The sequence below is a fragment of the Myotis brandtii genome, unplaced genomic scaffold, assembly GCF_000412655.1.
Source record: "Myotis brandtii unplaced genomic scaffold, ASM41265v1 scaffold501, whole genome shotgun sequence".
NCBI lineage: Eukaryota > Metazoa > Chordata > Mammalia > Chiroptera > Vespertilionidae > Myotis > Myotis brandtii.
In genome coordinates, this window is record NW_005369101.1 from 781,465 (window position 1) to 804,652 (window position 23,188).

General features: G+C 38.9%; 1 protein-coding gene across 1 annotated transcript in view; it reads left to right on the plus strand.

The window, feature by feature from the left end:
* The window catches only part of CNTNAP5 (contactin associated protein-like 5), a 921,850-nt gene that overhangs the window by 429,596 nt on the left and 469,066 nt on the right, over positions 1-23,188 (plus strand). Inside the window, exons 5-6 of the mRNA XM_014548314.1 lie at positions 1,768-1,971; positions 18,237-18,421. Of these exons, the coding sequence (XP_014403800.1) occupies positions 1,768-1,971; positions 18,237-18,421 (389 nt within the window). The remainder of the gene's footprint in view (positions 1-1,767; positions 1,972-18,236; positions 18,422-23,188) is intronic.

The following is a 23,188-nucleotide window of genomic DNA, read 5'->3' on the forward strand; positions in this document are numbered from 1 at the left end:
TCTACTATAAAAGTAATAAAATTTATTATGAAGTTTTTATAATAAAAATAAAATATAAGGTAAAAATAATTTTAATAACACCTCCCAAATTGAGTTCCTACTAACTTTTTTTAAAGACTTATTTTTAAAGCAGTTTTAGATTCACACCAAAATTTAGAGTTTTTTATATCCCACTGTGCCCAAACATGCATGGCATCACCTATTATCAGCACCCCCTCAACAGAAATACTGCCTTTATTACAGCTGCTGAACTTGAATGGATACATCATAATTACTCAAAATCTACAGTGTGCTTTACTGCTCACACATGATGTTGTGCATTCTGTGGTTTTGTATAAATATAATGACATGTATCCATCATTATGGTATAATGCAGAATATTTTCACTGCCCTAAAAATCATATGTGTTTTGCCTCTTCATACTTCCTCCACAATCTGTGGCAAACACTGATCTTTTTACTATCCTCTATGTTTGCCTTTCTCAGAATGCCATATAGTTGAAATCTCACAGTGTGTAACCTTTTCAGATTAGCTTCTTTCACTTTGTAATATACACTTAATTTTCTTCCAGATCTTCTTATAGCTTAGTGGTTCATTTCTTTTCAGCAGTAAATAGTATTCTATTGTCTGGATATATCACAGTTTATTGATTCACCTACTGAAGAACAACTTGGTTGCTTCCAAATTTTGAAAATTATAAATAAAGCTGCTTTAAACATTTACATGCAGATTTTTGTGTATTCATAGTTTTTTTTTAACTCCTTTTGATAAATACAGAGGAATGTGATTGTTGGATAGGATGGTAAGAGTATATTTAGATTTGTAAGAAACTGCCAACCTGTTATTCCATATCCCCACTAACATTTGGTATTGTCAGTGCTTCAGAGTTAAGTCATTCTGGTAGGTGTGCAGTGATATCTCATTGTTTATCTAATTTGTATTTCCCTGATGACATATGATATGGAGCATCTTTTTATACACTTACTTGCCATCCGTATATATTCCTTAATGAGGTGAAAATCCCTATTAACTTTTTGGCATACACTTTTTAGATATGTTTACACACACCCATTATATAAGTGTATCTAAATTACAATTACTTGACCTCCTTTTTTTCAGCAATCATAAATAAACATTCTTGTATATAGAGACTAAAATTATAATTATCACCTGCACAAGACAGAGCCAGGGATGGTAAGGATGCAATATATTTGCCCTGTTTCCAAATAGCAAAGTCTTCCTTACTGCATATTCTTTTCTACCAAAACCAGATAAAAATCTCAGAATCCTTCCCAACACAGGGTTCTTAGACTACAGTACTATTTGGTCAGAGTTGAATAATAGACTATATTTTCACCTCTAACGTTGAGCCTGAGAGAAAGGGATCAAGCAGCTCTGATTATCAAGCAAAGTAACAAGGAAGACAAATCAGGAGGTATTATTGCAAAGCAGCATCTGACACAGGTACTTGTGGTATTCTCATCCTGTTCCCTCAACAAAACTGACATATCACTAATGAGAGGTTTTTCTTCTAATTTAGACTGATGATCAGTTCATTTTAACTCAGTGTGTGGTGGTTGCCCATTCATGAATTATTCCCCTGAGTCTAATTAGGGTGGGTCCAGTCTATATTCTTTCCCTTCAAACAACAGGTCTTTCCAGATGTCAAAACATGCCTATAAAATGGACAACAACTAAGCTGGGAAACAGAATTGGCAGTTAAGAGGATATGCATTGATTTTTCTCCTTCTCTCTCTTTGTGCCCAGAATCCGATGTTGCTGACTTTGATGGCAGGAGCTCCCTGCTGTACAGGTTCAATCAGAAGCTGCTGAGCACCCTCAAAGACGTGATCTCTCTGAAGTTCAAGAGCATCCAAGGGGATGGGGTCCTGTTCCACGGAGAAGGTCAGCGTGGAGACTGTATCACGCTGGAGCTCCAGAAAGGGAGGCTCGCCCTGCACCTCAACTTGGGTAAGGTCAGGCTTCCCCCTTGTGCAGGTCAGCCTGTGGGAAACTCCTCTGGGTAGCAGATCACAGTCCTGTCCTCCTAGATTATCAGGTGGAAGTCCTTGGATCACAATCCATGTTTGAGAAGAAAAATACCACATTTCAAAATGGTTAAGCCATAGATAGCATTATTTACATCAGATAATATTGGTATGTAAGAAGAGATACAAGCTAAGTGCTGGGGTTCATATTGCTTGATTAATTATTTATTTACTAGTGGCCTGGTGCACAGATTCATGAACATTGTAGGGAAATTAATTATAAGAAATAACAACATAATATAATAACAACAAATACATGATATAAAACAACAAAAACATGATATAAAAACAATGGCTGATAAATTGATTAAACTTATTCTAATATCTCCTTGTATACCACTTTTATAGTGCTTGACTAATTTCTCTTGTGATGAAGTATTTACAACTTTAACTTTAATGTCACATGATCTTCAAACTCGAGAGAAAGCAACACATAACTGAACATGTCTAAAAACAGGTTCAGGTAGGTATATTCCTACTCTGTCTAGATTGGTGCCAGTGAGAGATTTATATGTATCCCACATGTTCAAGTCAAAGTTTATTTTTAAATTGCCAGTGCGTGTCACATGTACTGGCCAGTAGGTTGGTCAGATGGAGGGTTGGCTACTTAGGCTTTTATATAAAAAAATTTATCTGTTAATGTCTTTTTAAAATAATTGACTAATTAAAACACACACGCACACACACACATGCGCGCACACATAATATAATGAGGCATTTTCACAATCCATTCTATTTAGTACATTTGTGAAAGTTAAGTTCCAGGAGAAAAAAGGAAAAGAACATTTTAATTTCTTGGTGTTTTTTAGGGGAGTAAAGGTGTCATGTGTATGAGGAAAAAATCTAAGTTGTTGGGCACTCCTGGATCTTGTTAAGGGAAGTACTGCTTTCTTTAGGTGTCCTGTCTGTGCCAGGGTGAGCTCTAGACTTGCCAAATGCCGACTCCTTGAGTACAGAATGCCCTCTTGTCTTCCGCACATGTAGGTCACAGGCTTCTCACTGTGGGTTGGCATCTATAATGGCCTTCCTCACCTCAGGCAGATCTTCATTCCACTGCAATCAACTTCCCATCTTTTAGAAAAAGAGAGGGCTCACCCTCCTTTATATGATCAAAGGTACTTTTGAAGGAATGGTGAGCCAATTGCAGAAGGCGGGGAGCAGAGTTCCAAAAGATTCAAAAAAGAAATCAGAAAAAGAGCCAAGTGGAGGGAAAAAGAAGTGACCATTTTCCTGTCTCACATTTGATAAACATTTGTATTAAGGAATGGAGTGGATATTATACCTGTGAAAGGGAATTATTAATCAGTATTTACTGTCAGATAGTAACAAAAAGTCTTAGCAGAATTGAGTATGCAAGTTCAAGTTGCATCAAAGAGTGGGGGAAATCATAGATAAATTAATTTTAGCAATTAGGAGAGACATAAGAATGAAGATTAGTTCAGACTCACCCAAAAGCCAAACCATGTATGTCTTTATTATGAGGGATTTGTGAGTATCTTCTTAACCTCCATTGTGAATATTGGCAGGGGTAGCAAGAATAATCTGTGGAATCCTAAATTTAACTCATAAAATTGACACCTAATGCTTTAGATTAACTATACATGAAAGGCATCTTTAGAAGTAGAGTTTTACCCAGAATAATGCATAAGAGGATTTGCTAGTAACATAATTGCTCATATTTTAGCAATTTATCAATGAACTACCTGAAGGATGGACATACAAACATTCCGCAGAAATGCATTGGTTCATTAACTGGCCTTCAAACCCCAGCGTATATGTATGGATAAATGAAGTGGGACCTCTCCCCATTTATAGGTGGCTTAAAGAGCATTGTGGGTGGAATTACTATAACTTGCCAGTATATCTGGTGTCTTCTGTTTGGTAATATTAAATCTATCAGTTGAAGCTATTTATATTTCCAATTTATATATGCCATTCACCCTCTATAGCTTTGTTACCTCAGTGCATGTTGATGGAAAGGAACAGGTGTGGTCATGCAACAAATTTCACTGTAATTGCAGACATGTGCTGGCTATGTATTATAGGGAAAGTTGCATTATTTACAAGTCTTTTCTATTCATTTCTGATGAGGGCTAATAATAACTATCTTTCAGAACATGGACATAAAACCCACAAAACACTATACATGAGTAATTTATGACAGTAAATGAACATGGGGAAGTATCAAGAACAGAAGCTCTTAATATTACTCATTTATTCAACACACATTTTCATGTCCCATGCCCTGTGCTACCCTGTCCTCCTGAAAAGAGATGGATATGTTGAGATAAACAGGACCTGCTCCTTGTGATAATACATAGAATACAAAGGAAACCTTTTTTCCCTCCAAATTTCATCTTTTCTATATTTCTAACTGTGGTGGTAACAAAGTAAAACCTCATTTAGCAAATGATTCAGTAGTAAGAACGACTTCTGTCTGTATTCTTCATAGTTTTGGAATGCTTTCATATTTTCATCTGCTCATGGATTCGCCCCATTTCTATCAGTTTCCATGGTTTCCTATATTTACCTGTTTATGCAGTCACCTAGGATAGTTTTTTAGTAGCTCCCTCTTCTAGAGAGATGCAGCCATATGTCAGTACTGTATTTCTCCATATCTCACTTTTAGCCAGCAGATCACTGGGAGCATCCACTTACGGGGAATTGCTTTGAGTTGCCCATCATAAAATCTCTGTAATGCAGCTTTCACTGGGGCAAGATAATACTTTGTTTAGGGCAACTACCTGAAGTAGGCTCTTGAGGCAAATGGAGTCCATTGGAAACAAGGGCTTTCCATTTCAAACATCAGGCCTGACACAAATACACACCTATCCTGTTCGACTGGCTCATTACCAAGTCTATGCACCTAAATGCCTCACGAGCCATTCTCTTCACTACAACAGTGTCTGATATTTATAAATAGTCACAATGTGCTAGCATCCCATCCAAACCTCAGAGCTTGCCTCTTAGGTAAGTAAACATTAACTTCAATTTACTCATGTAGAATATTAGCCTCAAGGAGGATAAATCACTTGTTCAATTTGCACAGCTAGATATTAGGTTTTACCACTATTAATATCTAGTTATGTCTAACATTTTTTACTATTATTTTAAAACTAGAGGCCCAGTGCACAAAATTCCTGCACTCGGGGTGGGGGGCTTTCCTCAGCCCTGCCTGCACCCTCTCGCAGTCCAGGAGCCCTTGGGGGATGTCCGACTGATGGCTTAGGCAAGCCATCAGTCAGACATTCTTAGTGCTGCCACAGAGGCTAGAGAGGTTCCTGCTACCACCGCTGCATTCACCAACCTGTGAGCCTGGTTCCAGGCTTCTGGCTGAGCATTGCTCCCCTGTGGGAGCACATTGACCACCAGGGGGCAGCTCCTGTATTGAGAGTCTGCCCCCTGGTGGTCAGTGCACATCATAGTGACTGGTTTTTCTGCTGTTTGGTCAATTTGCTTATTAGCTTTTTACTATATAGGATATAGTTTTACTTATTTCAGAGAGGGAGAGAGAATCATTGGTTGGCTGCCTCCTGGATGCACCCTACTGGGGATCAAGCCTACAACCCGGGCATGTACCCTGAGCAGGAATGTCACCGTGACCTGGTTCATAGGTCGACACTCAACAACTGAGCCGCACAGCCAGGCACTATTATTTTAAGATTATAAAATATGCCAATGATACATCTAATAAGGAATTGATATCCAAAATGTATTAGGTTCTTACAAAACTCAACACCAAAAAATCAAACAATCCAATTAAAAAATGTGCAGAAGACCTGAGGAGACACTTCTCCAAAGAGGACACACAGGAGACCAATAGGCATATGAAATGTTGCTTAACATCACTAATTGTCAGAGAAATGCAAATTAAAACCACGATGAAATATTTCACACCAGTGAGAATGGCTATCATCAATAAATCTACAAACAACAAGTGGAGCAAAGGGAACCCTCCTGCACTGTTGGTGGGAATGCAGACTGGGGCACACTGTGGAAAACAGTGTGAAGGGTCCTCAAAAAATTAAAACGGAACTCTGCCTTATGACCCAGAATTCCCACTTCTGGAAATATATCCAAGGAAATCCAAAACACTAATTTGAAATCTATGCACCTCTACTTTCATTGCAGCATCATTTACAAAAGTCAAGATATGGAAACAACCCAAGTGCCCATCAATAGACAAGTGGATAAAAATGCTCTGGTATATACAAAGAGCTCTGACCATAAAAAGAATGAAATCTTACCATTTGCTACAGCATGGATAGACTTATACATGAAATAAGTTAGTTAGAAAAAGTCAAGTACCCCCATGATATCAATTACGTGCAGAATCTAAAGAACAAAATTATAAAAAAAAAAATGAAACTGGAACAGACTTGTAGACACAGAACCGACAGTTGTTTGCCAAAGGAGAGGGAGTTTGGGAGACGGGGTAAAAAAAGTTTAAGGATTTAAGAAGTAGAAATTGGTAGTTACAAAATAGTCTGGGAGGATGTAAAGTATACTATAGGGAATATAGTCAATATAATTGTAATAACTACTAATGATTCCAGGTGGATACTGGAAACATCAAAGGGAAAACTTTTTATTGTGTGTGATCTTTTAAAAAAAGATTATAAAATGTTTCAGTTTTTGAAAACTTAAAAAGAGAAAAAAAAACAATTATAACAAAGTGAAGGAAAGAATCACTTGAAATCGTATAGCACAGTCATGTCTCCTATTAAAATTTGGGTACATTTTCAAGTGTGTTTCTTCATTATTTACATGATTTTTAAAAACATATTATGTAACATCTATGTTCTTCTCAAAGTGGAAAGAGCTCATACCATCCATGATTGTGTTTGCTTATTTATTTGTTTTAGAAAAATGAAGAGAGAGAGAGAGAGAGAGAGAGAGAGAGAGAGAGAAAGAATCCCAGGAGATAGGCTCCAGAATGGTGCTGGGCCAATGAAAAAGGGAGTTTCCCTCTGGCTTCTGTGGACACTCCAGCAGTTTCTTTTAGTGGCAGGTCTCCAGCATGTGTTTCTTATCTAACCTCTGACTTTACCTTTTAGATACTGGATGAGGTGGGGGTTCAGTGCCATTACAGGCTGCAGATGGTCTTTGAGGGCAGATAGACTGTGGTTCTTTCCATGCAACTCTCTTTGCAGACCTACTTATCCCTGCTGTGGCTGATTCTAACAGATTACCATATTGTTCCATGTATAAGATGCCCCCATGTATAAGACTGTCCCCACTTTTCCAACCCAAAATTAAGAGATCAATATTTTAAACATTTTACTGGTTTTCCTCTTAAGGCCTTCTTCTTTTTTGGCATCTTAAGGAGTTGTTCTTCCTGTTTTCTCCACTGTCTGATCATATACTCAGTGGGAGGAGGCCCAAATTGACTCTCTGTAGCTCTATTTCCATGCTCTTCTGCAATAGCTGATTACATTCAGTTTGAAATTTGCAGAGTAAGACAATCGCTTACCAGTATTTATCTTTTTATTTTTTGACATTTTTATGGGCTCAGAACACCCCAGTCCCTGTTGCATCTGCACAACACTCTCCACCACTTCCAATTATTGCATCAGCTGACATCAGTAACATTAAGGCTCGTGATTGGAGGAAGCCTGTTTGACAAAGTATGGGCAGCTGCCCACAGGCGCGGCTCCCTCCTTGGATGACTTCCATGTATAAGATGCCCCTCAATTTTCAGTCTAATGATTTTAGAAAAAAAAAATAGCATCTTATACACGGAAAAATACGGTAGTTGTGTGTAAACTTGAATTAGGTGGACCTCCTTTGATTACTTTCTTAGAATAGAAAAATGATTTTTCTATAACTATGAATAAGAGACTTTTTCTCTCAGTTCATAAGAAGGTTATAGAGATTCTGCTTCTTGGTTTTTACACATCACTCAGGTCACTGCTGGCAGTGTGCCCTCTGTGCTTTTATAGCAGCACAAACGCAGACACGCAGGAGGGGGAATCAAAGAGCAGAAGTATTATGCCACTGGGAACTGCCATAGGAACTAAGCAAGACATCAACAGTAAATGTAGGTCACTCACCCTCCCCACAGACCAGTGCCTTGAAGCTGAGGCCGAGTTCTGTGCTGCCTGCAGGTGCAGCGGTAGTCAAGTGGGAGTCCTGGAACCGAAGAGACAAACACATGCAGTGCAGGGTGTCCCAGAGCCAAGCACGGGGTTTACAGGCAAGAGCACTGGATTGTATGACCCCCGTTAAGATATCTTGAGAAATCATTCTCCAGAGTCAGACAGACATTTACTTCAGCTCTTTCAAAATTCGGGCATTTTAAGCCAACCACATGTGCTTATAAAAGTTTGGTGATGTTTCTGAGCTTGTGTTAAGTACTAGGGAAGAATTTTCAAAAGTTGCTGTTTTTGAGAGCCCACACTTAAGCACTGTACTAGACATTTAAATATAGATTTAGTTTGCATTACATGGGCGTGGTACAAATTATATATAACCCCATTTTACAGATTAAGAAACTGATGATCCGTGTGGCCTAGTCAGTTTTTCAAAGTCACATATTTGCATAACTGTAGACCTTGGATTACATCCCTTTTTAATCCTACGCCAATGTCCTGATGTTAATGATTAAAATTTTGTAAACCTTCATTAAACAATTGCATGCTAATTTTCAAGTCCATATGCATATGTTAAATTGTGAAAATGGGGAGAGATGGGTGAGAGAGGGGAATCCAGAAAGGCTTATGAATTAACCTTGAGTTATCTAGAGATTTTATTATTTAAAAAAAAGAGGAAGACAGGCATTTTATACAAAGTGTCACCGAGAGAAGATTCACCACATTTTTCATAAATTTTCTTATTCATGCAATAAGAATTTTTGAACAAATACATTAAGTCAGGCACTGAGCTAGGTCTAGGGATTAAAGATTACATTTAGCAGTCCCCATTTTTAAGGAGCTCCCAGCCTGATAAAACAGTTATTTCTATGCACTCTAACTTTGTAATATTAATTTAAAAATATAATTATGCATCACCAAAACCATAGCATTTTCTAAGATAGCAAAATCACAGAAGATGGATACAGAGGAGTGACCAAATTTGAGCAACAATCCCTAAATCTGGAGAGTGTTTTATTGAATAAAGAAGTTCCTAACAACTAAGATATGCCTTTCACTCATTGCTTCAGTGATACCTAAGGATTTGCTCTGGTTTGAGGGCCACACTCTCTGTAATCACATGACTTCCTGTTAGTTTTTTTAATTTTCTTCAGAAGGTCTCACTTGAGTACCTCGGCGAATATTCATTAGCTCTGCATATACTCACACAGGGGATTTTTATGATAATGAATAGCCTATGTAGTTGAAATATTTTTTTTATTCTACATCATATCTCCCCCCTTTAGTGTTGCCCCATTTTTGTTTTCAACCAAGCTCTCTTTTTTGATCCATTACATTATTTTCTGAGACCCTATATTCCTCTACATAGCTAATGTATGTGTGATGGATGCAAATGGTCAGAACATAAGACATGAAGGTAAAAGAGTATCATTTTTTCCAGTAGGGATCCTGTGAGAATTTGAGCTTTAGGATCAGAGAGAGCTGAGTTGTAACCCTAATTCTTTGTGTCCTTGAGTAAGTCATATGGCTTCTTTGAGACAGAGATTTTGAAGGGTCGTGTTCAGAAACAATCAAAACAACATACATAAAGGCATTCCCTCATGTGAGAAGTTTAATAAATAATCTGAAAAATTGAAGGTGGGTCAGTCAGTTCTGAAGATCCAATGGGGGCAGACATCAGGAACATCCATATGAATGGGCAACTATTTCAACAGGGAATCCATCCTTTGTAAGAGTGACTTTTTTTTCTGAAATACAGTCTTAAACAAGAGAGTTTCCAATCCTTTTGCTCAGGGTATCTGAAATTCACAGACTCTGAAAGTTAAAGTGGCATGCATTTTTTAACTAAGATAAGACCAAGCAAGAAGCTTCAATCAAAGACTTTTGGGTGAAAACACTGTGAAATGCACACACTTAGTCAGAAAATGTTCCTTCTAAGGGAGAAGAAATTGACATGTTTATGTTAGGGGTGGAAGATAAAAAGATTAAATTAGAAATGTTTTGCAAGCATTTCATGTTTCCTATACAAATTGTACACCCTTGCAGATTTTGAGCAATATTTATACTATTTTCATTTTAACTATATCTCAAGCCACATGAGAACCAGTTTATTTAAATTAGAAATAAGATTTTCCTTAAATTTTTTAGCCTAAAAGATAGCTATTGCATATTTTTATTGTCTTTTCCCCTTCCACATCTGTGTATGGGAATTTTTATATTGCCTTAATCTATTGCAAACTAGTTAAAGCTAGTAGTTGGACCTCAATTGTCACTAAAATAAAACTTGCAATATATATTCCAGGATAAAGAGTTTTATAATCTTTGAAAATTGTTTTACTGTGATCTTTATAATGATATTTCTTCCCGCTAACACCAGTGTAGATATAATTCAAAACCCCTACTTGATAGATTGCAGAAATTCCATTTCTGAAACGGTTTAAATAAACTAACTTTCACTCAATTTGTTTTAACACATGATTTTTGAGTATCAGCATAGAATAGGTAATGAAAAGGTGAGTGAAATTCATTCATGCCAATCATTTGTTGGTTAACTAGAGGCCTAATGCATGAATTCGTGCACAGGTGGGGTCCTGAAGGGGGTGGGGAGGGCTGGGACTTGATGGGTCCTCTGGGCTTGGATGATGGGATGCCCTTGCTGGCCAGGGATCCAGATCCGTCCAGCTGACTTTTGCCCCGGTTGTCAGGAGCCACCTGGTGGCCGCTTTTATATTGTTTCTTCCTTGAGGAGCATCTAGGGAGGGGAAGCAGCCACAGTGCCCAGCTGAGGACGGTACTGTTGGGATCATGCCAGCAGCGCTGGTCTGTTGGTGACCGGCCCATTCTCTGGAGATTGGACCTACAGGACTACTGAGGGAGTGAGAGGCTGCTGCCGGGCTGATGGGCCAGTGGGCCAGATCTCAGCTGAGTGGTGCTCCCGCTGTGGGAGCACACTGACTACAGACGCTCCTGTGTTGAGCGTCTTCCCCCTGGTGGTCAGGGCGCATCATAGCAACTGATTGTTCCAGTCTTTCCAGTTGTTCCAGTCATACCATTGTTCTGTCCCTTAGGCGCTTAGGCTTTTAGATAGATAGATAGATAGATAGATAGATAGATAGATAGATAGATAGATAGATTTAAAAGTAACTTGAGCCCTGGCCAGTTTGGCTCAGTGGACAGAGCGTTGGCCTGGGGATCAAAGGGTCCTGGGTTCAATTATGGTCAAGGGCACGTGCCTGGGTTGCGGGCTTGTTCCCCAGTGGGGGATGTGCAGGAGGCAGCCAATCAATGATTCTCTCATCATTGATGTTTCTCTCTCTCTCCCTCTCCCTTCCTCTCTGAAATCAGTAAAAAAAAGTAACTTGATTTGAAAAAAATATATGCACTCCTATGTTCATTGCAGCATTATTTACAATAGCCAAGCTATGAAAGCAACTGAAGTTCCCATCTATAGGCAAGTGGATAAAAAAGCAGTGGTACGTGAACACAATGGATTATTACTCGCCATAAAATAAGAATGAAATCTTAACATTTTTGAATTAAGAAGTACAAATTGGCTGTTACAAGATAGTCATAAATAGTTATGGGGATGTAAAGTACAGCATAGTCAATAATATTATAATAACTGTATCATGTCACTGGGGCACTGGAAATATCAAGGGAACACTTTGTAAAGTATATAATTGATTAACCACTGTGCTGTACACCTAAAAATAATAAAAAATAATATTACATGTAAATTGTAATTGAAAAATTAAAAAAATATTTAAAAAGCAAAAAAAGTAACAATGTGGGAGATGTTCAATAATTTGCATATCATTCATATTGTGTTCAATCAGTCAGCCTTGCAGGATAAGGATTATGTTTTTAAAAAGTTTGTTTTTCCAATTATCAAAAATAAGTATGCTTATTATAGAAATAGAGAAATATAGAACTGCAGGCTTGTTCCCCAGTGGGGGATGTGCAGGAGGCAGCCAATCAATGATTCCCTCTCATCACTGATGTTTCTATCTCTCTCTCCCTCTCCCTTCCTTTCTGAAATCAATAAAAATATATTTTTTAAAAGGCAGCTACTACTGAGTATACTTTTAAAATCAAGTAAGTACTTCTTAAATTTATTCATTTTTAGATGTCTCTATAATATTCCATCTGCTTATTCTAAGTTTATACAAAGCTTTTTTTCTCTCTTTCCAAATCATGGAATGTTATCTACAATTTTTAAATTATTGGATATTAAAAATATTTTACTATATTTTAGTTTGTTTGCTTAGGGTAGATTTCTGGAATGTAATTTACTAAGTAAAAAGTTATGAAAACATTTTAAAAACTACAATATTTATTGCTACAATATTTATTGACATAGGTGTTTTGGTTTAAGTTTGGTGGGTTTCATTTTGCATTATCTTTGGGCAATAAAAAAAGGATTGGCTAAGTAAGTGAACAAATATACAATGAGCAATACTAATCCATTTTGAGGAAAGGTCAACATATTGCTTTATATACTTATGAAAATGTCATGAGGTATTTTACATGAAAAGGTAAGTGTGCTAACTAAGATTTTTGGTTTCACTAAGGGTATTAAAAAGAAGTAGCTGAATTTTATTTAAGATGATGTACACTTTTATTCCCTTGGAGTCTTAAATTTATGAGTGACATTATTGGATGAAATGATAGCAGCAAATTTAGGGAACCAGGGTTAGAGCACAGGACAGGAAGGCTGACTTTCAAACTTGATAAGAGTAAGAATGGGGTAAAGCCAGACCCTGCTTCCTGCTGCTCAGATGTTCTGGCCCATTAAGATGGTGGCAATAATGGTGGCAGCAGACAAAGGGAAACGTGGCTGTAACAACCAACTTGGAGTTTTACTTCTCAAACTTCAGGATTTAAAGGTTCCAATCTACTGCTGAGATAACCGTGACCAATCAACTCATTCAAGTCAGCTGTATTTCTCAAACAAAAGTTATACACCTGATGTACTTAAAAGAGATCATTCAGGTAAAATTAGGACTTGAGATAAGTAGGTAGCCATCAAAAATATGCAATAAAGGTGTAAAACTGTAACTCATACTATACACCAGGATATATTACAAATAGAAAATGGGAGAAGTCTTTAAAAATCTCAGAGTCCTAGTCAGTTAGGCTCAGTGGATAGAGCATCGGCCGGCAGACTGTAAATCCCAGGTTCAATTATGGTTAAGGGTACATAACTCGGTTGCAGACTCAATCCGGCCTGGTCAGGGCACCTGCAGAAGGCAACCTATGGATGTGTCTCTCACATAGATATTTCTCTCTTCCACTCTTTCCAAAATTCAATGGAAGAATATCCTCAGGTGAAGATTAACAACAACAAAAATGTCAGAATGGAGAGGACCTTTAAAACTATAACACAAATCCAGAATCTATAAAAAGAAAAAGAAAACACAAACATTTCTGAGTAGTAAAAACAAACAAACAAACAAAAAAACAGAAAAAACAAAATCAAGACTATTATAGACAAAAAACTAAATATAAATTGATTTAAAAAAGAATAGAAAATAGGCAAGTGGTATGAGGAGATAGTTCCTAAAAAGGTAAATAAAAATAAACATATTTTAAATTTAATTTATATTAAGAGAAGCATATACTAAAACTATTCAGAAATGCAATTCTTTTATGTATCATACAGACAAATTTCAAAAACATGAATGGATTTTGTTGACAAGCCTTTGAAGAAAAGGCAGTTTCATAAATTGCTAGTAGCTGTTTAAATAGGTTGAAATTTTATAGAGGAAAATTTGGCAGTGATTACCAAAATTACCATCTCTAAAAACCTTTGGCCACCAGTTCCTCATCTAAGAATGCATACTACAGAAATTCTTGCACACATAAAAATGACCTGAATGTATAAGATGTTTTAGTAGTTTTAAGTAAGACAAAATGCTCAAATATTTATCAGTAAGAAGCTGATATGAATTTAAAGGAATACTCTACAGCTGTAAAAATTTAAAAAAAGTTCTTTATTTACTTTTTATTTTTTTCAATTATCTATACTAATAAAAGAGAAACATGCAAATTGGTGTCACTCCACTACACCCACCAGCCAATCAGAGCAACTATGCAAATTAACCCAACAAAGATGGCGGCTAATCTGCATACGCAGGCGCAGAGTGAAGACTGAAGACTCCAGCCGGAGTGAAGACTGACTGAAGACTGAAGACTGAAGACTGAAGACAGACTGAAAACTGAAGACTGAAGAGGCTTGGCTTCTCCCCTGTGGCCGGACCAAAGGCCTGGGTCCCGAGTGCTAGAGGAAAACCGGTGCCAGCAGCCAGGGGAAGGAAGGCCTATTGGGCAAATTTTCATGCAACGGGCTTCTAGTACTGATATAAGAAAATACCAGGAAAGATGAAATGAAAATGAAAAGGTACAGAAAAATGCTCATTGTATTTCATCATTATGATAAAATATTTAATGAGGGGAATAAAGAATACATATCTTTGCTGGCTTGCTTTTTGCCTATAATTTTTCTTGATGAAGAATAAGACATTCATATCAGTGATGACCTACAGGATAACATGCACAGCTGGAGGCAGGGATGGGAAGAAGATTTGTTACTATATCTAAAAAGTTAAATAAAAATATTGTTAATGTTCATAATTAAATTTGTCTTTTGAAGCAGAAATCATAGTGTAAAATATGTTCAAATATTTTACACTAAACATTATTATCAGCTCTATTAAAGAATTCAGTGTATCACTGAAACCCACCAAACAGCACATAGAATAAGTGGGTTGAGATTATGTGATTACTGTGCCATTCTATGGCTTGTTGTGATTTAGAGTTGCTTCAAGTCTTTTTTTAGACTTATTATTATGAAATCCTTATTAAATGTCTGTTTTCCTTTCAAGAAAAAAAGTGAGTTACATATTGAATTCAAAGTGAAAGCTCTAATATTAACTATATTTGATTTATTACTTTGAACCAACAGTTATATAAGACAAATTCCCTAAACCAATTCTTGGCTCTTCTTTCTAAATATTTTCTTCTTTTTATTGCAAAATTTTTATTCTTTTTTTAATTGAGGTTTAATGGACACTTAAAAATGCAAACATTTACATTACACAGTTATATGTTCACATATGTGCATACCCAGAAAATTGTCATACCAGTCAATATGCCTCTCCTTCCAGCATCTGCATATACCTGTCCCCTACTGTATCCCCACTGAATAATTCCAGCATTTTTGATAGATTCCCTAAGGTTTTCTACAGTTCTGCTCTTTCCTTTATTGTCTCTTTTGTATTCTTCTCTTTTGTCTGATTGCACTGGCTAGAACCTGCAGGGAAGGTTGGGGATAAATGGTAAGAGCAGACATTTTGACTTGCCCCTAGTCTTAGCAGGGAAACATTCATTTTTTCACATTAAGTGTGATGCAAGCTGTAGGTTTTTGTTGATTACCTTTATCAGGTTCAGCAAGTTCTTTTATTTCTAGTTTGCTGATAGTTATCAAGAATCAATATTGAATTTTTGTACAATGTTTTTTCTTTGTCTATTGAGATGATCATGTGTTTTATTGTTCCTCTTGACCAATCATTAGCTCTTGGATAAGTTTTATTTTAAAATAAAAGGGGTATGTGTGCATGCGTGTGTGTGTGTGTGTGTGTGTGTGTGTGTGTGTGTATGTGTGTAGATAGGGGGGTTGTCTTTATTCTTTCTTATTTCATGACTGCTCTAACTTCTCATCCACCTTCTCAAAAATCCTAGAACGCACCTGAGTCTTTCCATTATTACCCCATTTCCAATGTCCAAGTGACTTGCGAGACCACCCCATCCTTCTTGTGCTCTCTATTCCTAAGCCCTTGTCCCCATCTACATTTTCCCAATAGCACTGCCAGTTTGCCCTGCAATAAAATTGCATAGAGCAGCCAAAATGACCTTCACTAAATGTTAATCAGAGTTAGTATCTATGATTAGTAATTCAACTATGGCTCCCATTACTTAAAGGTACAATTCAACCTGTAAACTCCAATCCACTAGCACAGTCATCCGGAATGATATAAACCAGGCCTGTGGTCACGACACTGGGCCATACGGAATCCCTCTACCCTGTTCCCAAACTATCCCTCCAAGCTGAGGCACCTGCTTCTCCTGACTGTGTACCATGTTCCCTGTTTTTGCCTAACCAATCTCAGGCCTGTCACTGCCCCATAAGGAGGCCTTCACAGCCCCTGGCCACGAGTTACCTTGGCTCCCTGCACTGACTGCTGTGTACCAATGGCATACTCTATGTGGCTTTACTTACTAAAAATCTCCACAGTAGACCTTCACAGAGGGCAGCTCGCCTTTTAACTCTTTATCTCCTTCATCTCCTTTATACATCACTTGTCACTGTGAATCACATGGGTATATCTCAATACCTCTTTATAGGAGGAAGAAGAAAGGGAGGAAGGAAGGAAGGAAGGAAGGAAGGAAGGAAGGAAGGAAGGAAGGAAGGAAGGAAATGAGTGAGAAAAATAAGACAAATATCTATGAGTTTATTAGCATGATTTGACAAATTGTGAGAACTCAAAATCAGTGAAAAAAACAGTAAATAAATCAATGAAATAAAATCAACTATGAATTCACTGGCTCTCATTTTCGATTACAGTAAGTTTGCTGTCTCACCCCTACAGGAAGTGGTGACGTAGGCCTTTATGGAGGTGGAGTGAACACCTCCAGGATAATGCCGCTTCCTGTCCTGAATGCCACACTGAGCAAGCTGTTCCAGCTGCTCTGGTAAAACACACTGAAGAGAGAGGAAGGAGGCATTCAGCTTTCAGTTACTAAGGGGACCAAATATATAAATTATTTTAAAAACCCTGAAAGTATGTATATAAGTAATAATGAGTTGCATTTATGTGTTCATTTTGCTATGTCTGAACCATTCTGTAGATGAAAAATCTGATCTTTTTGACAATAGGGTATAGGCAGGGACTTCCCTAAAATTGAAGGAGGGATGGGGAGGAGGGAGAACCAGGCTGACTTGATTAAAAATGTACAGAGGTGGCCTTGGCCTTGGTGAATGGGCTCCAGGGTGAGCACAGACAGGATGCAGGGAGCGGCCCTGCGAGCCTGCCCCCTGAGGTCCTGGGACGGCTTTTCTTCTGCACCCAGTGTGACCTCGTTATTTTGTAATGTTCCAACTCCTAACCACCCACGGGGTTTTTAGTGTCGCCCTATGTAATTGGAACCATATCTCTGGTCCCATTAAAAACCATTGTTTAAAAAAGAAAGAAAAAAGCACGCCTCTTCCCCTAAGTCTGGCACATTCTCCCAAGGGGTGTCTTTCAAGCTCAACTTGGGCTAAATCAACACATATGACCCATGGCACGGTACAGTGGACAGGCCACTGGACCTGGATTGCATCCCTGAACACACCTCTGGGGCATGTGTGCTTACACTCACTGAGCCTTAGATTCCTTATTTGTGAAATGCAGATAATACTTTTGCCTTAGCAGATGAAATATGGAGGTGATAAAATTCCTACTTAACCCTTTGTAAGCCACCAGCATCTATAGATGCAAATACATTCAAAATATCGTGGTGTGTGGGGATGGTTTCCATTTTGGACACATGGCAGTTAACTGGTTAAGTGCCACTCATATAGTAGGCACTTAAAGTGGCAGCTAAAATGCCTATTTCCTCCCCTTTTGCTTTGCCCACAGACTTACCTAACTCACTGCGAACTTATCCAGTTCACTCTCTGCTGAAGCACAATTCAAGGTCCACTTTCTCTATTCAACACCCATTCAAACATGAAGAATGAATACTATTTCTAAATAGGATAACCACTATTTTCGATAGAGTTCCATTAGGATAGAGTTCCTTTATTATTTAATTGTTCAAGTCCTGAAAACGTCATTTCATGTCTAGAAGGAGATAGGCATGTCAATTGACCTATAATTTGTTCCTGGCACTTGTGGGAAAAGCTTGTAATTCCTTCCCAAGCCCAGCAGCGTTCCGGCCTATAGAGATAGAACTACCTTTGCCTTTAGAGCGAGCTGGCCTTGCTTGCAGAACACTCTAGTCTCAGGCTGCCCTCAGGCACAGACGCCATCCTCTCTTCCTCTCCTCTTTACAGATGACAGCAAAACCCGGCTCAGCAGCAGCCCGCCATCAGCCACCCTGGGCAGCCTCCTGGATGACCAGCACTGGCACTCGGTCCTCATTGAGCGGGTGGGCAAGCACGTGAACTTCACCGTGGACAAGTACATGCAGCATTTCCGGACCAAGGGAGAGGCCGATGCCTTAGACATCGACTATGAGGTGAGTTGATACTCCCTACAGACCCCCAGGTGCCTTGCTTAGGATCAGTGTGAAAATCAGTAAAGAGGAGAGCAATAGAGGAAAAGCTCACGCTGGGGCTTGTCTTCCCCTCCATCAAAGCCCAGGCAGCCTACAGTGGAGGAGTCCTTGGAGAGATTCTGAGCAGTGAGCTGGGGAAAATGCCCAGGAAATAATGCTGGTAACCCACAGGCATCAGCTAATTGTGTGGAAATTTTAAATCAGCAAGACTCATTTGTATTTGATTTCTTTTTTTTCCCCTACTTCTAGCACCCTGTATCACTATTTAGTCTCCTGGTTAATTAAGTCATTCTTTAAAAAAAAAATGAAATTCAATTAGCTGGGGTAATGGAAGATATAAGAATTATACTAACATAATGTTACATGTCAATTATACCTCAATAAAATAGGAATGATAAATAATACCCAAAGTAATCTAAAATATGCACTGTAGGCACTTGTCTTTAACTGTAATTTGTAAGCAAACTTTTGACTAACACAATCAACAGTTGTTTCTTCCTTATAGGAGAAGCACAATGACACACCAATGCTACAAAACAAAGAAGGCTGTGCAAAATTCTGCAAAGTTAAAGTCAAAAGATAATCCTTTTTGCTAGTAGTTCAGTTCAAAAACTATGTGCTTTGCCCCTACTGTATCCCAGGGTCTGCTCTCGGTAATAAAATTAAAGATTACAGAGGCAGAGTTCCTGAGCTGGAGAAGCTTACAGCCTACTAAGCAGAAGCAGACCTGAAAGAAGTGGTACAGAGGAAAGAGGTGAAAGCTATGATGGAGAGTAGCACTGGGCACTGTGGGCAATTCTGGGAAGAGGCCACTTAGCTCAAACTAGAGAGGTAGAGACAGGGTTCCAGCAGGAGACTCGGCTAAACCTCAAATGAATATGGGGTTGGCCTGATGAGCAAGGTCAGAAAGGTGGACTAGGCCAGAGGCCCACTGCAGAGCACAGGGCATAACTGTCATAGTCCATTGTCAATGGGATTTTAAACAATAGACAGGCAGTTGTGTTGTAGCCAACTGCTACTGCCTCATGTAGACCAACTGGTAGACTTTAATGAATGTTGTAAGCTAAGTTATATAAACTTAGAATTAAATAGGGTATTTAAAAGGTCATACATTTATTAATTTTTAATTATTTACTACTAGAGGCCCAGTGCACAAAATTCGTGCATTTGCTGGTGGAGGGGGAGGGGTCCCTCAGCCCAGCCTGCACCCTCTCAGAGTCTGGGAGCCCTTGGGGGATGTCCAATTGCCCTGGAGGCGGGAGAGGCTCCCAGAGCTCACTGACTACCAGGGGGCAGCTCCTGCGTTGAATGTCTACCCCCTGGTGGTCAGTGTGTGTCATAGCGACTGGTTGTTCTGCTGTTCAGTCGATTTGCATATTAGCCTTTTATTATATAGGATAGAGGCCTGGTGCACGGGTGGGGGCCAACTGGTTTTCCCTGAAGGGTGTCCTGGATCAGTGTGGGGTCCCGCTGGGGTGCCTGGCCAGTCTGGGTGAGGAGCTGATGGCTGTTTGCAGGCTGCCCAAACCCCCTTCAGGGTGGGGGTCCCCACTGGGGTTCCTGGCCAGCCTGGGTAAAGGGCTGATGGCTATTTTCAGACTGACCAAGCCCCCTGGCTACTGAAGCTCCCAGCCTTTCCTTTTTTTTTTTTTATTCGCTCCAGCTCCATGGCCATGGCGACTGGAAGGAGGTATCTGGGGTTTATTTACCTTCTATAATTGAAACTTTGTTGCTTTGGAGTGGAGCTCAGAGCCAGCAGCAGGCTGGCTTCCTCCATCACTGGAGCAAGCAAGCCTCCTGTTCGCTCCAGCTCCGTGGCTGCCGACCGCCATCTTGGTTGGGTTAATTTGCATATAGTCGCTCTGATTGGCTGGTGGGCGTGGCTTAAGGCGTAGCGAAAATACGGTCAATTTGCATGTTTGTCTATTATTAGGTAAAATATTACAGCTATCTATATAGCCACCACTCCATCCTAAATAATAACAGGCTAATATGCAAATCAACTGAACAGCAGAACAACCAGCTGCTCTGATGCGCACTGACCACCAGGGTGCAGATGCTCAATGCAGGAGCTGCCCCCTGGTGGTCAGTGCACTCCCACAGGGAGAGTGCTGCTCAGTCAGAAGCCGAGTGCATGGCTGGCGAGCGCAGCGGCAGTGGTGGGAGCCTCTCACCTCCGCAGCAGTGCTAAGGATGTCCAAATGCCAGGTTAGGCCCGCTCCCCACAAGGAGCAGGCCTAAGCTAAGAGTTGGACATCCCCCAAGGGCTCCTGGACTGGGAGAGGTCACAGGCCAGGCTGAGGGAACCCCCCAGTGCCCAATTTTCGTGCACTGGGTCTCTAGTTTATTTATATGTGCTCAGGTTTCTTACTTCTGCAGTAACTGTGTAGTGGATATGCACTTTATTGGGCTGTTACAGTGCATCTCTTCCCAATTCCATGTCCAGTAACATTCCTTTGACAGCTTGAAATCCACCATGGTGGGAATATTTTCACCTGGGATATTGACAAATAGTATAAATCATGTAGACAAGCTACAGCCTGTATTCCAAGTGTGGCTTAAAGCCTGTTATCCCCAGACTGTGTGTTAAAAAACAAACAAACAAAAAAAAAAATAAAATTGTAAAGGGCTGTCAAGAAATTAAGAAATAAAAAGGAATGTGACAAAGACTGTATGTGATTACAGATAAAAATAGTTCAGTGAAAATGCAATAAAAGCATCCTATAAGAACTAATTGGTTACATGGAATTTACAATAAAGATTATTATACATTTTTTTTGGTAAATTATTTACACATTGCTTATATCAGCAAAATAAGCCTATGTTTGTTTATATGCACATGTACACACACACACACACACACACACACACACACACACACACACACACTTACATGTCTCTGTGTTGGCAGGGCACCATGAATAGCCATATTTTAAATCTTTATCAACACACCACTTAAGGCAGGGGATAGTGTGAGATAAAGCAAGAGTGAGTGAATACCCAGGTGATGATGGGTTATGTGAGCCATGTTAAGGAACTTAAATTATGAGGGATGAGTGAATGCTGAACCTGAACCCAAGTTTGGCTGCCTGCTGCAACAAGAGCCAAACTTGTGAACCAAGGTGCTGGTGAGAAGGAAAGTGGTTTATTCAAGTGTCAGTGACTTGAGAAGAGGGGATTCCTATCCCAAAGCCCATCTTAATAGGTCTTGCCAACCCAGCTAATTATGCATGGTTAAAGGGAAGTGGAAGTTGAGTTGAGGGAAGCAGCAGGGGATTTTTCTGCAGACATGCAATTTGACTTGGCTGGTCCTGTCTCTGATACAAATTTTGCTCTCCTGTGTGTCATCTGGGTGAGTCTGCATATCTGGTGGTGACTGGAAACAGGAACACCGTGTTACACTGTGTTACACCAAGACACTTAAGCAAAAATATGTGATTTCACAAGTATATAAATTTCTACTTCATTGTTAGTTAACCCTTGCCAGGATTTCAAGGTTAGCTCAGTAGTAGCATAAGGAGACACAAAAAGATTTTTTGCAGGATGATGACATGACCAGTTTTATGGTTTAGACTAGTAATTCTGAATGTATGTTTCAGGACTCAGCCCAATTAGTATGCCCTGGAAAGTTGTTAAAAATGAAAATACTGTTTCCACTTAAATTTACTAAATCAGAAACACTGGGAAAGGAGCTCAATAACCTGTTTTTCAAAATCCTCCAGGTGACTCTGATGCACCCTAACATTTGAGAAACACTCTTTTAGAGCAGTTACTTTGAAGCAGGTATTCTGAAGCTTAGGCTTCTGGGTAGGAGGAAGGAGGGGGATGCCGGGCAGATGGTTGAAAGTCTTGTTAAGAGACAGCTTCAATAACCAGTGGGATACAGAATAGAAGAGTGGTGATAGAGATGAATCATTGTAAAATTAATATCTGACTTATTTTTTTATTCAATAACTATTATGAGTAAAAATTATTTCTCTTTTGATACCAATCTTAGATTAGAATACTGTGGATAAGATATGCCATTCATTAACTTCAAAAGAGAATTTGTCAGTCAGTCTTTGACTAAGAATGCAAGATACTCAAGACATTTTTTGAGTTCCTTATAACTAGAAGTTATGGAAAACCATCTTTATTTTTCAACATTGCTTAAGTGATTGAAAAAAGAAATTACACAATGTTGAAATTGTCTTAAACCAAATAAACATATTTTATGAACTTGAGTATAATAAAAATCATAAAATCATGTTTAAGTCTCAATATTCCCCAAATACCTTATCTCTAATGGCAAAAGATGATTGTAAAGTTCACCTAGTTGTCTGATTTCACATTTATTTCCAGATTAATGTCTATTTGTCTGTGGTCTCCTCTGTATAGAATCTTTAAAGAATCACAGCTGAGTGGCATTAAAGTGAATGTCAGCATTTAGGGAAAGAAATCAAATGAAGTCACTCAATTTGTGAAGTTGGAACAGATTTTTTTTAAAAGAAAAAGTCTAAATTTCTTGGTACTTCATCAAAAAGGGTTTCCTAGTTTGAATATATCTACACTAATAAAAGAGAAACATGGTAATTAGCGTACGACCGCTACCCTTCCCATTGGCTAATCAGCATATCCTTATGCAAATTAACTGTCAGCCAAGATGGCGGCCGGCAGCCATGCACTGAAGCGAGCAGGGAGGCTTGCTTGCTCCAGTGACTGCAGACTCCAACGTTCCCCACCTGACTT